The 17394-nt window shown below is 38.7% G+C and overlaps 1 protein-coding gene across 9 annotated transcripts in view; it reads left to right on the plus strand.

Moving 5' to 3' along the window:
• SYNJ1 (synaptojanin 1) overlaps window positions 1-17394 on the plus strand; it is a 121683-nt gene that overhangs the window by 45552 nt on the left and 58737 nt on the right. For all 9 annotated transcript variants that reach the window (XM_039524319.1, XM_039524299.1, XM_039524309.1 and 6 more), the window contains exons 11-15: window positions 622-774; window positions 3968-4133; window positions 12232-12423; window positions 12552-12636; window positions 17251-17391. In XM_039524319.1, coding sequence (XP_039380253.1) covers window positions 622-774; window positions 3968-4133; window positions 12232-12423; window positions 12552-12636; window positions 17251-17391 — 737 coding nt within the window. The remainder of the gene's footprint in view (window positions 1-621; window positions 775-3967; window positions 4134-12231; window positions 12424-12551; window positions 12637-17250; window positions 17392-17394) is intronic.

Below are 17394 nucleotides of genomic sequence, written 5' to 3' on the forward strand. Positions count from 1 at the left end.
CTTCTGAGAAGGCTGTCTGGAAGGAAAGATCCTAGGAGCTAGATCTGCCTGTGGGACATATATGTCTGACACCTCCAGTTTTAAACTCGTGCAACTGTAACTTATAAAGCTTACTTGATAAATTAACATCCTGCCTACAGTGACTATAAGAATAGTGATTTGAAAATTGTTTCTTGACTCTATTAGAATTTTGAGGGAAGATAAAGTGAACCACAAAAGACATTGCTGTCTTACTCATTTGAGTATCACAGAGCTCTACATCCACTGCATTCTGTTGGGAAAGGTCAGTGATACTCTGAGACTTAGCTGAGGCTCTGATAGGAAGAATGTAGAGTAAACTCTATTTGAATACTGATGCAGAATTAAAGACCTGGAAATAAAAAATAAGGTTAGATATTAAAAAAAGTTAAACCAGAAATAGCTAATTCGATATAGGTGGTCTTTCAATGTTTTAATGTTATGCTGCTGTGAAAAAGAGTTTAACGTGATAGTGTCATTTTCTCCAGAATGCAGAGTTAAATTCCTTTTTTGTTTTTTTTGTTTTTTGTTTTTGGAAGGGAGAATTTGACAATATATATTGTATTGTATTCACTTCATGAGCCTTCTCTTGAACTGTTGCAGATGCTAACAAAGCAACTGGAGGTTTTAGGTTTAGCTGAGAAGCCTCAGTTGGTTACTCGCTTCCAGGAAGTTTTCCGGTCCATGTGGTCATTGAATGGTGATTCTGTCAGTAAAATATATGCAGGAACAGGAGCTCTTGAAGGAAAGGCTAAGGTAAAAGAACTTTTTAATAATAAACATTTAGCAGTATTTGAAGTGAGTGTTTCATTTTACCATAAATGCAATTACTGTGAGGGTTTTCCTTTATCAAATGTACTTTTGTAAAAAGTAATGGTGTAATAAAAAAAAAAAAAGAAGTCCTAATTAACAAACAGTATTTCAGTAACATCTTTCCCAATTTGAATTTCCCCCCTATTCCTGGTTAGTACCCTCTTCAGAGTGTGGAGAGGCTCAGAGAAGACCCACTGGTCAATTCACACTGCAGCATCAGAAGATCTATGTTCAATCCACACTAGTTTCTTTGCATAGTTTGTTTCCTCTCTGGGCCGTTTCCTTCAATTGCATTAATTTCATCTAACATATCAACTTTCAATTGAACATATTGTGAAAGAAAGTAATAATTCTTGTGTTTACTCTGGTTGGTCTTGTCTTATCTCTTCTATTTACCATGTTAATTTGGCTAGATCAGGGGTCTCAAACACGTGGCCGCCTGCGGAGTTGTTTGCTGCGGTCTGCCAAGCTCCTCGCCGCCAAGCTCCCGTCCCCCACCAGCCCCCTTGCCCCCCAACGTGCCACGTCCCCGCTCCTCTGCCTACTTCCAGGCGCTTCCTGCCACCAAACAACTGTTTGGCAGCGCTTAGCGCTTTCCAGGAGGGAGTGGGGAGGAGCGGGGAGCCGTGCGCTCAGGGGAGGAGATGGAGAAGAGGCTGGGCAAGGGCGAGGATTTGGGGAAGCGGTTGGAATAGGGGAAGGGAGTGGGTGGAGTTGGGGTGGGGACTTTGGGGAAGGGATTGTGATGGGGGAGGGTCCTTGTGAAAGGGATGGAGTGGCGGTGGGGTGGGGGAGGGCTTTTGTACCTTTTATATGAAAAGGTGTCAGTGATGGGGCCCTTGGGTCACTGTGCTAGTCCTCACGTGGCCCTAGTGGTGATTTGAGTTTGAGTTCCCTGGGCTAGATCATAGTTCATGTTCCTTCAGCTGTACCTTTCTAGTTTTCTGGTTACTGGGAGGAAAAAACCAACCAAACAACTCTTTTTCTAGTTTCTTATGTCTTGTAATATGCAATTCTGTGCTGTTTCCCAGCGTATTGTTCAGTTTATTTCTTCAGCCTATTTTGTCCCAGTTAATACACAAGTTGTTCAAATCACCTAATGCTATCTTTTTCTTATCAGGTGATATATAGCAAATGTTGCACCATAAAAATTAAATCCCTCTCTTAATTCCTCCAGCGTGTCCTTTTTCACTCTCATGCAGTTCTTCATGTACAAGAATACTCTTCTTTGCAGTCTTTCAGATCTCCATTTCCATCTTCATTGTGTCATTAATATTTAGACCTTATTTAACTATTTTGTTTTTCCACCATACTTCAGTTAATCCATAATGTCAGAAATCCTATGCACATGTAGCTGTCAATGGCAATAGGCTCCATAAAAATTAGTTAACTGATGGATCAGATTCTGCCTTTAGATTGGTACATGCAAGTCCCACTGATTTGGGAATTGTTTGTGTTCCTCTGAGGGTAGAATTTGGCCCAGTATTTTTAATTCTATTTTCTGTGCTAGCAGTGTGACCCAGAACCTGGAAACTTAAGGGTTTCTTCTTAGGCCTTATATGTTTGTTTGTTCAATTACATTAATGCTTCCCTGTCATGCTTCTGATTATTTAGCATTTCATTCACTTTACTGGTTTCTATTTAGGCACGCTATATCTTGTTCCTGTTTGTAAGCTGTAAATATTCCTTGTACACCTGTTAACCTTCTTTGCTAATTCAAAAGTACTCTTTGGTCAGGCACAACTCATTCTACCTGGAAAAGGTCCATCTGTTCTAAAAGAAACAGTAATACTCACAAAGCTCTGCAATATATGACATTATTTTTGGTAACACATCTAGATCCCGCATGAACTATCATCTGCTTCAGGGGCGTGTTGTTAATATACCTAAAAATATTGCTGGTAGGTTTCTATCCTAATTTCTCAAAGCTTGTTTGTAATCTGTATAGTTGTCATTTGTAATTTTGATTCTTCAAGATCCAAGAGTGCTTAAACATTTTTTTTTAAAAATCACATTTAAGATATGAAAAGATTCTGCCTTTAAATTGAAATGTATAAATAGACAGTATATTTATATATAGAAGAATCTAGCTTTAAGGACTATTATATTCATTTACATCTAACACCTTAACTACTCTTTCTTTTGCTTTCTCTGGGTTCCTTTCAATTAATTGCCTGAAATATAAATGGTGAGTGTGTTTTTTAGATCATGTCATACATTCTGTACATTGTCTGATAGAAAGGAAACAGCCTCTTATTTTAAAAAAAAAAATTGTGGTAAAATAGTGAAACAACTTTACCGCAAGAACACTTCATCTATAAGTTTTTAAAAACCATGATTCTGGTTAACTTCCTTCTAACCTTGACAACAGAATAACTTCTTTTGCTATTTTGTATTATGCTCAACAGACCTAAATAGGGATGATTTTGAGCTTTCTTAAAGCTTTGTTTTTAACTATAGTATGCACTGAAGTGTCCTTTACAAACAATTCAAGCCATAAATTTACAATTCTGTAGAGAATATAATCCCATGCAACATCCATAAAGGAATAGTCTACATGCAGTACTGACTGTGCGTATACCACTGAATGAAATGTCAGGCATGCATGATGTGATTTATATCATCCTCTCATGTCAGCTGACTCAGGCTTGGGCTGTTTAATTGTAATGTAGATGTTCAGGCTCAGGCTCCAGGCTAAGCCCAAATGTCTCTGCTGCAATTAAACAGCCCCATAGTTAAATACAGATATTTCATAACATTAATTATGAATGCATATATTCATGTGTAAATATATTCCATAGCATGGTCTAAACATTGCACTGTGTGAATTTTTTTTAAGACCAAGAACTTAGTTAAGACTAATGTTCTTCTCCCCTCTTTTACTGTAATAATTTGGTTTTTAAATGTACCTTGACATCTCAGAATTGTCTTGTGACTTTTGCGGAAGGAAACAAATGACGTAATACAGACATATTACAGTAAACCCAGAAGTTGGAGTTATTTTAGCATTTAAAGTAAATCAACTCATTGATTGTAAAAGTTAGAAATTGAAATTTCAAAATATGTGAATGAATGTTGCCAGTGTTTTATGAGTTATTTCCAGTGTAAAATATTTTATAATCTTCCTCTCTAACAGGCTGGAAAGCTGAAGGATGGTGCTCGTTCTGTGACCAGAACAATTCAGAATAACTTTTTTGATAGCTCCAAGCAGGAGGCCATTGATGTTTTGTTATTGGGGAATACCCTAAATAGTGATTTAGCAGATAAAGCACGGGCTCTCTTAACCACCAGCAGTTTACGTGGTATGTGTATTTCAGGATTTTACTCTATCTGATAACTCTTGATGCTAATAAAATTACGCAGATTCTGTTTCTAAGCATTATTTAAAAGTATAAATGTCAGATAATCTGCTTATTTAAAAATATAGATTCTTATGCTTTACTAATATTGCCAGGCTACCCTGCAGTGATGGTTTCTGTGCTATTTATATGGTGTGGCTAGTTGAAGTCGGATGGTACAAGGGATAAATATTTATAAACTACATTTTTAGAAAATAGCTTTGTCAGACAAGTACTGTACTTTTAATAGACAGCTTATAGATGTAATTGTTTTTCTCAAACTTTGTTTTATAGCAATTAGAAACCCAAGTAATTACATATCTAATTTGAGAAACCAAAATTCCTGGTTTAGTAAAACTTTCTACCTTTTTTTTCCTGGTTGGGAGCTGGATGTCGTCATCTGTCATGTCATATTCATAGTGAAGGGAATTCCCAGTATGAAAATATATTCCCAATAAATTTGGTTAAAGGGTTTGGAAAACACCTCTTTTTACAGTCAAGTTTTATTTCAGAATACTAATGTTTATCGCAATGTCAGTTTTCTTAAGGCATTTCACTGAACAATTAAAATAGTGCAGTGATTAGGGGAAAATTAAAGTTATAACTCTGGATGGTTTATTTACTGCTTGAAGCCCTGCAAGTCTTCACCCCTCGGCCCCCTCGTTTTTGCCCTGGTTGACACACAAGACTCTGTATCATTGCAATCTTGTGTGCAGCTGAGGAGTGTTAGATGAATCTCATAGAGCAATTCAGTGTCACTCTGAAACGGACTGAATGTTGTTCTGGATTGACTCTGCTAGTTTCTTCTCAATCCCGCTGCTGAATGCAAACTTTCTGTTCAGTGCACACAGATGCTGTTAGCCCAAGAAACAAGAGAGTCCCTGTTCATCAAATGTGGATTTTTTTGCATGATGATGTGGCCTAGTAACAATAGGGTTACCTGGCCATCATGCAAATCATTTTAAATTAGAGTTCACCAGGAATAGGAACCATATAGTTTATGACCATTTTGGAGCTTTTTAAAACTCTTTAAAAAGCTCTTTTTTAAACATCTGGATGCGAGTATCAGGATTTTGTAGCACACATAAAGATATGCTTGAACTGATAAAGCCAAAAAATGTTACAAAAGTTATATTTCAGTGCATATTCTCATAGCACTACAGTTTTTAAAGCATAATTGTTTACTAATTTCTTCTTGTTTTCTTCTTGCTGCATCCATAGTTTCAGAGCAGTCATTGCAATCAGGTATAGTATAGTAAATTAAGCCAGAAACATCTGAGTAATTATTGTTCTTCCCTAGCTTTCTCTTGGGTTTCTGCTTAAGAATTCATTTATTCCCTGTTTGCATAATTTAAGCAAGAGACCAAGTCTGCTTTGCCTTCAGATTTTTTTGGACTCTGCACTTCTGTACTTACCACAAAGTTTGGGATGGTTGTGTAATATGGGGAAAGCTGATGGGGAGAGGGGAAATAAAATATATTTAATTTGTTTGGGAGTGTGATGACAAATTTAATGGATGTTTTTCAGACTGTTTCTTTCAAGTCACAAAGGAATTTTTTTGTTTTTAGTCAAAACCAATATTTCAGCTAGGATAAGGAGTAATATACAATAGCAATATCTTTAGACTAGTCACAGTTTTAAGTACTGTAACTTAGGCTAACTTGCTTTTAGAGAATATCTCTTCTTACTGGTTTTGTGTCCTTGCGCACATAATTAAGTTCAGAATGTGTCATAGGTAAAGATCTAATTGGTTACCCAGTCTCTCCACTATGTCAGGCACAACTTTCAGTTATACATTACACTAAAGCTAAGAACCCTGCTGTTTAACAATAATATATTGTACTTAGATATATGATGTGTTTTATCCTTCAGATAAAACACAACACATTTTACAAACATTAAGCCTCACAACGCCCTACAGTATTATTTTTGTTTTATTGATAGGAAATCTGAGGCAGAGACATTCAGCATGTCCATACAGAGACTTAGCGTACAGCAAGCTGGGAGGTAAACCTAGAGCACACTAGCCTGCTGTGGATCCTGTTGCCATGTGGACCTTGCTATCATGCACTAAAAGTTCCCTAGTGCAATTTGACTTATTGATGAAGCAACTATAGGTCAAAGCACCCTATGGAACTTTTAGTGCAGAGTATTAGAGTTCACCTGGCCAGTAATGCGCAGCAGGCTAGTGCGATGTAACTTCATACCCTACCTGGCTTTACACTGAGTCTCCGTGTGGACGAGCCCTAAGTGACTTACATAGTTTTACACAGTGAATCATTTGCAGAATATAAGAGAGAGGCAGAAAACATGTTATGGGAACTGAAGGTTCCAGTGGGTCTTGTAACTCTGCCCAGCCTCAAGAACCTGAAGTGTACGTACAGTCATCTTGTTCCTTAGCTACCTAAATGCAGTCATCATATTAGTATGTTGTATAAGACATGTTGTTGACTGGTACGATTATCATATAAAGTGCTTACTTATTTCTACCACAGTACTGTTTCTGCATGTAAGAAATATTGTGAATTCACTTGGGTATGTAGCCTCTGAAATGGAGCTACTCCTGAATATGTAAACAGGTGATGTCTGTACTTCAGTAAAACACCTGTGGCTGGCCCGTGTCCACTGACTCTGGCTCATGAGGCTTGGGTTAGAAAATTGCAGTGTAAATGTTCAGGCTTGGGCTGGAGCCTGGGCTCTGGGACACTATAAGATGGTAGGGTTCCAGCCCAAGCCCAGTTGTCCACTCTGCAATTTTATAGGCCTGCAGCCTGAACCCCGTGAGCCCAAGTCACCTGACACTGGCCAGCTATGGGTATTTTATTGCAGTGTAGACATACCCTTAAAGTTTAGTAGCAGTCAGTATTCTCCAGTGCTTGATACACAGACAATGGCCTACTATTGTTCCAAAGCTAGTCCAGCTACTCCTAATATATGGCGATATAGAGTTGGAAGGGACCCCAAAAGGTCATTGAGTCCAGCCCCCTGCCTTCACTGACAGGACCAAGTACTGATTTTTGCCGCAGATCCCTAAGTAGACCCCTCAATGATTGAACTCACAACCCTGGGTTTAGCAAGCCAATTCTCAAACCACTGAGCTATCCCTCCCCCCGTCCTGTAGCTCATTTGCATGGATAATGCATGGCAGGGGTCATTACAGTTGCACATGACTTTTTTTCCCTTTTTTTAAGAACTCAGAAATTAAATTTTAAAAGAATGTTACGGTTGCAAAATCAAGCACTCAGCATTTAGGAAATGCAAGAATTAATGGATAGTAATACAAAATGCTACTATATGTAAAGTACAGAATAAAGACCTGGTGCTGCAGCCATTATATTGTCAAAACTCCCACTGACTTGGCCTGAGAGAGAACTACATAATCAAGCCCGTGTCTTATCATTTAAATCACCAAAATACCTTGACTTATGGGTGTGATGGTTTGCCTGTAAATTTAACAGATCATACTATTTAAAAAATGTCCTTGTGGATTATGAAAGTAAGGCACTTTTGCAACATTCTGAGGATAAGGAAGAGGGAATGAATAATAGAATATTTGATTGGGTAGGTGCAGGGAATAAAAAGGTTGGATTCTATCTTTAATTTTTTTTAATCCTTAGATTGTAGTTGTTTTGAATGATTTGCTAGTATACTCATTTTTATCTGAAAGCCACTTTCTACTGTTGTGCAAGCAATATAAATATGATAAAGTTGTGCCGTTCTTAATCTGTTGTATATATTATGAGACAATGTAGACCACTTGCTATCTGCCTCTTGTGCAGTGCACTATCTCCCTCTTCCAGAAACTCTTCTTTAAAATAAATTAGTCACCCGCAGAGGTGTTAAACTTTTTTTGGACATTTATTTTGTACAACAGTTTCTGGGCCTTAATCTTACAGGGCTTGATCCAACACCGGTTGAAGTCAGTGGCTTCAGTGGAGTATCCAGCTCCACATGCCCTTAGTCCCTGGGTGAGGAGAGATTGTAGACTTACCCAGTGGGAGAGTCCTTAGTATTGTTCTGCAGAGACCCTTTGGCCACCTGCGGGGCATTGATAGGTAGAGCTGGGCAAATTTTTTTTATCAAACTTGTAAAAAAAAAAAAAAAAAAAAAAAAAGTAGATTGGGTGATACCAAAACATTTTGAAGGCTCAAGTTGGTTGTCAAATTGTTTTGGTTGGCAGGTGAGGGGAATTTCAAAAAAGCCTTTAATTTTATTTTAGCTAATTAAAAAGTCATTTTGAACTAAAAAACTGAAACATTTTATTTACAAAAGTAAACACAAAACATTTTTACTTATAGGACTTTTTTAAAGTCAATTTTAAAATGGTTTTTCAATTTTGTCCAAGTGAAAGTTTAGTTTGACCAAAAATTATTGTTTTATTTGTCATAATTGCCAGCAAACCAAAAACATTTGTTATTCACATAGACCTCTTGTCAGATTCTGCAAGGCATCCTATTGAACACTTTGCCTAGAGGACGGTGGCTGTTGCCTGAGGCTTTAAAATAATGAGGATTACAGGGATAGGATTTTTGGAAGGAACCCAGGATAACCCTAAAGAGAACTTAATCAAGAATGTATTGCTCTATAGAGTAAATTATTTAAACAGTACTTAAATGTTAAAAGCTTTTTGCTGCTAACTTATAGTTAAGCATGTAAATAGACTACAATTGGAGCTTTAAATATGTAGGTTTCCCCCCTGCACCCCACCCCTGGACTTCCTATTAGCTTTGGGAGGTTTTTTATTAGTGCTCATTGCAGCCACTTAACTTTTTATTTAGTATGTCTAAATGAGACCACTAAAACTCTTGTACTGACCTTTTAAAATATGAAGTCTAAAGAGTCATTGGTAATGTATTATTCAAATTAATGGATAGGCTATCATTTTGCAGTTTTAAAAGCATTTTAAATATTTTTATTACATTAAATGTTGGTGATTGCATTTGTGATCTCACCCACTTGAACAACAGCAGTCTGACTTCCCTAATTCATTGGGGGTGACATAAATGTCAATTATTCTTCAAACTATTGACTTAACAGTTCATCACTAGCCTTGTATAGGAGTATATATAATCTCTTAAACATGCATATTGAAAATAAACATGCACAGTAATTTTACTGTGTAGCAAGATTATTTGAAATATATCTTAAATATTTTTTGTTTTAAAAAAAAAGTCTAAAATGTCTCGAACGTACACTGCAGTTAAATTACTTTTTCTTTTCTGAGATGTAATTTGAAAGGTAGCTACTGGGTTTGTGGAGTGATGGAATAAGACATTTTTATTGAAAGGAGAAAAAATGGGAGGAGATAATGTTGATAGGGAGTTAAGAAAGAAAATGGGTTAATTAAATTTTTTGGGAATGAGAAGCACAATCTCAAATTTTGTATTTGTTTTCCTTTTCATATATTTCAATTTAGGACAACAGTCGTGTGGTTCAGAAATCTTTCTGGTTTAAAACATTGTTGATTTTATGCCTGTATTAAACATGCTGCTAGCAATCTCCTGAAAAATTAAACCCCAGTCCTGTAAGAAGATATGCCAAAAGGGGCTCCTTGCAAAATCAAGGGCTAAGTGATCAAATATTTAATTTTGTGACACTTTTAAAAAGCTATGTGGTATCAGAGCACTACTTTTTTAATCTAAAATAGCCACTGTAAATAAGGATGCAAATTTGAGTTGAATAGATGACAGAGAATTGTGGTACTTTTCCAAAATATGGCCACTTGTTGCCACTTGCAGTAGGTTGTGCAGATGTTCAGAATATGACCGTGCATACATTGATGGGTTCCTTTTTGTTTTTGTCTCATCTTCTTTGGAGTTTGGATACTCACATTGGCTCTGCTAAGCTTCTTGGGCTTGGTTTCCCTTCAGAGCGTCTCAGATGCTTTGCTTGGCTTCCCTTCAGTGGGATTTGGATACTTCTCTGGCATCTGTTGGGCTCCTTGACGTGGCTTTCCCTTGATGGGGTATGGATGTTCCACTAGTCTCTGTTTGGCTCCCCCTAAGTGAGCTCAGATACCTCAGGCTCCATTCCTCCCTCTGGTTTGTTGGCCCCCACAGCCCAGGTTGTGGGAAGGAAATCTGTGGTATTCTCCCAAGTACCACCCATTTGTGGTACCCAGAGGAGATGTCATTAAGTACATTGGGCACATCTTGCATAATGGTGATCATCCCTCTCCTTTCTTAATGTTTTAATCAGCAGTGAAATAGTTAAACTCGTTAAACTATATTGGTTTACACTCCGTTGACTTTTTGAAGATTTTTCTTCCAAACTGTAAGGGCTAGAAATTTACCGAGGGCTTTTTTTCCTCTTCCAATTTGAAAGCTGAGATTCTGGAACAAAGATGGTAGCTTAAAAAGTAAAAAAAAAAAAAAAAATACTAGCTCGCCAAACTGCCATGAGCTGACCCAGTCCGATCTCTAAATATATCGTGATCAGTTGCCCACTGTTTCTCAGTGGAGTACAAGGCTAAGGGAAAAATACAATCGGGCTGTTTGCTTTTTGAAATTTTGATAGCACACACGCACCACGATGATGGTGTTACAAATATGTAAAATAACTATTAGTTGGTAAAGCATAATGCACATAAGACTTGCTGTTAATGCATTGCATTTTTAACTGTGGTTAAAGGAAAACTACAATGTTAATATAAAAATATTTGTCTCTTTAATCTAATTAGGGAGAGGTATTGTTCACTCTAAAAGTGTATGTAAGAAACTTAGTCCCCCAATACCATGGTATCAGAGCATCTCGCTGTCATGCTGTCAGGAGTGGCTCACGACCATGAGTGCCAACCTCAGGGAGACTGTCAAAAAATAGAGCAGACACCCCAAACTGGCTCTTCTGTTCTATAATTAGATTTCCTCCAATCCAGTAACAAGTGTGAACTCCTAAACAGTCTTACCAAGGAGTCAGACAGTCTCCATGGGAATTTGAGTATCTCTTGCCACCCAGGCAAGCTAGACTGTGATATAGATGGTCACTTTACACCAAAAATCACAGTAGTGTTGTAGTTACTCCCAGTCCCAAAGGACTGGTTGCTTACCCCATGTTGTTTGTTCTCAGATCTCTTCCCAAAGACAATGTCTGTAACCAGTCCTGTTATAAATTAAGTAAAGGTTTATTAACTAGGAAAAGAAATAAGTTATTTACAAGATTAAAACAGGAAACATACACACAAATATGTTAGTCTTAGATTTTAAAAGATAATATGAGCTTCTGTAGTAATCAGTTCTATATGTCCTTTACTGCTGACCCAGGGGGTCTCTTGATTATATTTAGGAATCTTTGCCCCTCAGAGTCCAGACAGCGTGAAGATCCCAGTTTCTCCAAGTCCTAGGCTAGTGCCCTAACCATTAATGAATCTTTCCTTGGCTGATACAGAGTTGGACTTTGGGAATTCATCTCCCATTTCTCACACACACAAAATCAGATTTATAAATTTCTATTACAGTGTATGATTAATTTCTATGTGTCTAACCAAAATAAATCTATTAAAATTATAGGTAAGATAAACTATTTGTATAGATTTATTTATTTAAACTCGCCACATTTAATCAGGGTAGTTTTTCAGTGATACAAATTAACAAACCTGAAAGTCGTCTTTTGTGTGCATTTAAACAGGAACTGAATTTCATTTATTAATCAACATAATCAGAGAGGACTTCATGTTGGGATGAATCATTAAAAATGTTGTTTTCCACTGAGACAATCATTCAGATTAGAGACAGTGCAACAGTGATAGATATTTCTAAAACTGTTTAGAAAATTATCTTAATGTATTTTCTCTTTTAGAAAAGTTAAGAATTTAACTCTAAAACATTACAAATTACTCCAGTTTTGCTTTGTTGGCATCCTTCCCAGACAAGAAACATTCTTATTTCCCATTGTGAAGTACATCCCTCTTTTTCAATACACTGCAGTTTGCTTTCAAAGCTGATAATTTTCTGCATGCATGTGCATGGATTAGTTGCATTTTGTTTAAGAGAAATGTGTCTTCTAGGATCTTGTTCTGTTGAATTTTGTGAAAGTCGTCTTATGCCGACCAATTTTTTTTTTACAGCATCTGTAAAAACGCTAAAGGGTATGTGTGAAAATTTTTATAAGTATTCAAAACCAAAAAAAATTCGAGTATGTGTTGGAACATGGAATGTCAATGGTGGGAAGCAATTTCGAAGCATTGCATTTAAAAATCAAACACTCACTGACTGGCTTCTAGATGCACCAAAGATAGCTGGTATCCATGAATTCCAAGGTAGGATATATATTCTCTTGATTTGCTTGAAACCTTTTGATCATTAGAAATAAAAATTGGGATACGAGGTCTTAGTTATAAAGATAATTGTGAAGAAACAAATAGCTTTTTTTAATACTTAAATGCAGATCGAAGAAGCAAACCTATTGACATATTTGCCATTGGATTCGAAGAAATGGTTGAGTTAAATGCAGGAAACATTGTGAATGCAAGGTAAGTGATATCATTATATACAAATACTGTTCATCTGGTACAAGTATAAAGTTTCAAGTTTTAGTAAATATTACATTACATTTTAGGAAAATTATAGCAATTTATAACACTTGTGATTAATTTAAATAACTTTGGCAGAGGTAACTGGTACAGTGACAATCTTCCAAAAGACATGTACTTTTCCCCAGAAAAAACTGGAAAGCAGTGACCACTAGGACCAAATCCAATATGCTCTCACAGATCCAAATAGTCAATACAAGTACATATCTAGAATTGTACCCTCACCAGCCCTAAGACTTTGTTCCTTCCTCTAGTGCTGTTGAGGCAGTTTTATCCCATAAAAATTATTCTTCTTTCAGAGTCTTTGTACATTCCCACTTCTCGGACAGCAGCTCCTAATGTGAGCATGTGGAACCCTCTTTCGAAGCACTGTCGGAGGGGGTGCAAAGACACTAGGCAGGACGTATGTCAGATGCCCTATTTTATATAAGAAAGCACATTCCTCCAGCCTGGCTGTTTCTTCACCACAGCAAAGAGCAGAAGGGACTCTTGGTCGTGTCCTGGGCTATTCCTAGTTTGCATTTAGCTATTTTATTTCTTGTATATAGTTTTCCTTCAATCCCAGAATCAGCTGCACATGTTCACTGCCTTGGATGCCTGGGCAAGTCACACTCTATTGCATGATAGGTTGATGAATAAGGTCAGAACTGGGATTTGAAGCAGCCATCGCCACCCTGGACAACAGCCCGTTCTCTTCTCTAGGTCTTCCAGTGAACTGGAAGAAATTCCTTTGACTCACTCTGAGGATAATGTTTCTTGGTGCAATGCTGGCCTTATCACAAGCCAGAGCATTCCTTCTGGAAACGGATTCCTCTGCATCCAGCAGGCCCGTGTCATTCTAAAAAGGTTTCCAAAGCAGACCACTTGCTTCTTTCAGAGACTCCTGGAGCTTGTGGCATTGACGTGTCATTTCTATCACCATCTGCATGTGAGGAGACTTCAGCATTGGGTAACTCAGCTCCATGCCCCAAATAGAGACAGGCTGGAAAGGAGGCTCACTGTCTTGATGCAAGTTTTGTTGCAGTTGAACTGGTGGGAGTCCAGGGACGGTATTCTCTGAGGATTGTCTTCCTTTTTCCACCTGTGATTCTAGATTAGGTGAAGCAGATAAAGTTTGAAGGACCCTCTGCCTGTTCCTTGAAAGTCCATCAAACAACTATATCTGCATGCCACCAGCATGTTAAAAGGAAGATTGAGTTTCTCACCTTACAGCTGTCAGATTCTTAAAGGAACTTGTTAGTTGCTTTTCCTCCTACAAAGGACTCTTCCACTTCCTGGGACTAGAATCTACTAACGAGGCGATGGAGCCTTCCAAGAACAACTTTTCTTAAAGACAGCTTTCATTTGTTGCCATTACCTCAGCAAGGAGAGTTAGTGAGTTAAGAGCTCTGATGGCCAGTCTACTGTATATAGTAGTCCACAAAGATGAAGTGGTATCTACCCTTCACCTTTCTCAAAGTCCTTCCCATCCCGTGTTCTTCCTTAGACTCCATTCACAGCTTTTATCCTGAGAACACAAAATCCTTTGGAAAGTTAAACAGGTTACTTTCAGCAAAAGAGGAAAGATGCTAGGGTGAACTTACATCAATCCAGAAACTGTTTTAGTGAATTAGGAAGCACATAAGCTCTTTTACGATATAACTAGAGTGCCAGTGCCTGCAGGATTAAGGGTCCACTGCATATGGCCACTGCTGCCTCCAGGGCTTTTTTAGGCATCTTCCAACATTGGAGGTTGGTAAGGCAGCAACTTGGAGTTTAACATGTATTATTCCACAGACTTGACATCACGCTCCAGTGCCCATTTTGGGATAGTGGTGCTACAGTCCATATTTCACTAAGAACTCCTTGCCCACTGTTCATGAGAGAGTGCACAGCCTAGAAGTTAAAAAAAAAAAAAAAAAAAAAGTTATTTACCAGTTACCAGTAACTGCTTCTCTTTGAGAGCGGCCTCTGTGCGTTCACATTTCCTGCCCATCTTCACCTCTAGCTTGGAGTTCTCCAAGTCATCACTGCTTGTGGTTCAGGAGAAGGAACTGAGGCAGTTTGGGGATGGGGTGTGTTTGACTAGGGTATCTGATGTAAGATGCCATGCAAGAGTGATTGTGCCCTCCTCAATGGACATGGCCTTTAAAAGAGGGTTCCGCATGATCTCTTCTAAAAGCATTATAATTTCTATTTCTGTTCAGTTGGCTACTACAGCATTGGTTTTGTTACATCTGGAATGAGAGCCAAGGTTTTTGGCTGCATAAAGAAAAAGCTTTCCAGTCATTGCCTCAATGGGGAAAGCAGTTAAACTGAAGTAAATGGAGTAACCGCACATTTACACTGGTGTAGCTGAGTTTAGAATTGGACATGGTGCTCTGTACTTACTGTTTCAAATTGTTAGGCAGTGATTACCCAGTACAATTTCTGTGTCTGGGATTTGTTTGATCCTTTCTTGGACCATTTGGTTGCTGACAAATAAAAAGAGAGTGAGATCATTATGCAGGTCCAGAATGTGCCTTACCATTCTGTTTAGGCAATGTGAGGTGTATTTGATACAGTAAGTCCTCACTTAGTCGTCCCGGTTAACGTTGTTTTGTTGTTACGCTGCTGATCAATTAAAGAACATGCTCGTTTGTAAGGGAGCACTGCACATATTTAATGTTGTTTGGCAGCTGCTTGCTTTGTCCACTGCTTGCAGAAAGGGCAGCCCGTTGGAACTGGCTGGTGGGGGGGCTTGGAACCAGCCTCCCATCAGCTCCCGGCTCCCCTAAGTTCCCTGTATGGCAGCTGCCTAGCAGGCTATCAATTGCCGACAGCTGTCCCTCCCGCACTGCCATGTGCTGCTCCTGCCCTCTGCCTTGGAGCTGCTCCCAGAGACTCCTGCTTGCTGTGCGGGGGTTGAGGGTGGGAAGAAGGGGGCTAATGTCAGGGTGTCCCCCTCCCCCTTGCTCCTGCCTCCTGCTACCCCATCTACATAGAATGGGTGGGGAGAGACAGGACAGGGCTCAGGACAGAGCGAGCTTGCTGACAGCAGCTGCTGATCTACTTAAAAAGGCAATGTACTTAGCATGGCGTCAGCGTACTTAAAGGAGCAATGTCTGTCTGTCTGTCTGCCATGCCGCCTCCCCTCCCTCCATTTGTGCTGCCTTGTAGAGTGTGAGGCACAGTAACAATGTTGTTAACCCTTGAGGGCTCAGCCAAGTACTAGTTCATCATTTAGCAGTAAGGCATTCCCTGGGGAATATCCCACCCTCTGACTCCTCCACCTCAATCAAGCTTCGCAATCATCATTGCTGTGTACAGTATTAAATTATTTGTTTAAAACTGATTGTGTGTGTGTGTGTGTGGATAAATAGTCTTTTGTCTGGTGAAAAAAATTTCCCTGGAACCTAATGTCCCCCCTCCCTTTACATTAATTCTTATGGGGAAATTGGATTCACTTAACATTGTTTCACTTAAAGTTGCATTTTTCAGGAACATAACTGCAACGTTAAGCGAGGAGTTACTGTACAAGACTGATCAGTGACAATCACTGTTACACTGTGACCCTAGAGCCTCTGGCCTCTCCCAAGAAGTTCAGAACAGACCTGCCCTTCAAAAATTGTGATTCTAACATCTCAGTGGTCTTCCTGCTAAAGAGGAACTTTAGTGAGACTAAAATCAACTGCAAAATCCTTGGGCTTCTCCTAGCTGTTTTAATGAAAGATCAACTTCCTTCACCCAAAGGCAGCTTCCACTTATACAGTTTCCATCTCATTAAAAAGGCTGTCCGAAAGCTCCTCCCAAACAGTTTCATGTTTCAGACTCTTCCTGTGGTGAGACCAGCGAAGAGACCACATGATTCAGTTCCACATCAAGCTACCTCCTTTCTCCCTTCCTTTTTCAGGGATCGCTTTCAAAGAGATGGGGAAGATGTTGCTTCTCTCATCAAATTTGGAGTAATAAAAGAGATCCCTCAGTATTGCCTGGAGAAAGAGATTTTATTTTGATAATTTTATCTCTTCCTTATCATAAAAAAAGAAGTGGGGGGGGAGGTCTTCTGATACTTCAGACTGGAGAAATCTGAATGAACATATGAATGTTGAATTTTCTTATTGTGATGTTGACTGCTGTTATCCCTTCCCCAAATTAATAAGACTGGCCCCCACTGTGGAGGCAGGCACTAGACCTTGCTTATTTTTTTTTCTTCTGTAAAATCTGTTCATTCCACTCCATTACCACTATGAAAGCCCTTGTTCAGGCCGTGCTTATTTCTCATGCTGACAACTGCAACCTCCTTTGGCCTACTGGACTTGCACTTTGCCTCCCCCTCATTCTGTACAAAATGTAGCTGCAAATGTCATCCACTTTGTTCACCACTCTAACAATGTCTAATCAGTCTTCAAATCCCTTCATTATTTCCCACATCAAGTAAAATTTCTTGTCCTGCCCTTCAAGATCATTGACAATCTCACTTTTGTCTACTTTATTGTTTTATACAATATCCTTGAAAATATATATATTTAAATGCAACACACTCTTTCTTTTATTTCTTTTTTTTTCTAAACTGCTTTTTTATCACATTGGTAGCACAACCAATCAGAAGCTGTGGGCTGCTGAACTGCAAAAGACCATCTCAAGAGATTACAAATATGTGCTGCTGGCTTCTGAGCAATTGGTGGGCGTCTGTCTCTTTGTATTCATCAGACCCCAGCATGCTCCTTTTATCAGGTC

The sequence above is a fragment of the Mauremys reevesii genome, linkage group 1 (genome assembly GCF_016161935.1).
Source record: "Mauremys reevesii isolate NIE-2019 linkage group 1, ASM1616193v1, whole genome shotgun sequence".
In the NCBI taxonomy this organism is placed as follows: domain Eukaryota; kingdom Metazoa; phylum Chordata; order Testudines; family Geoemydidae; genus Mauremys; species Mauremys reevesii.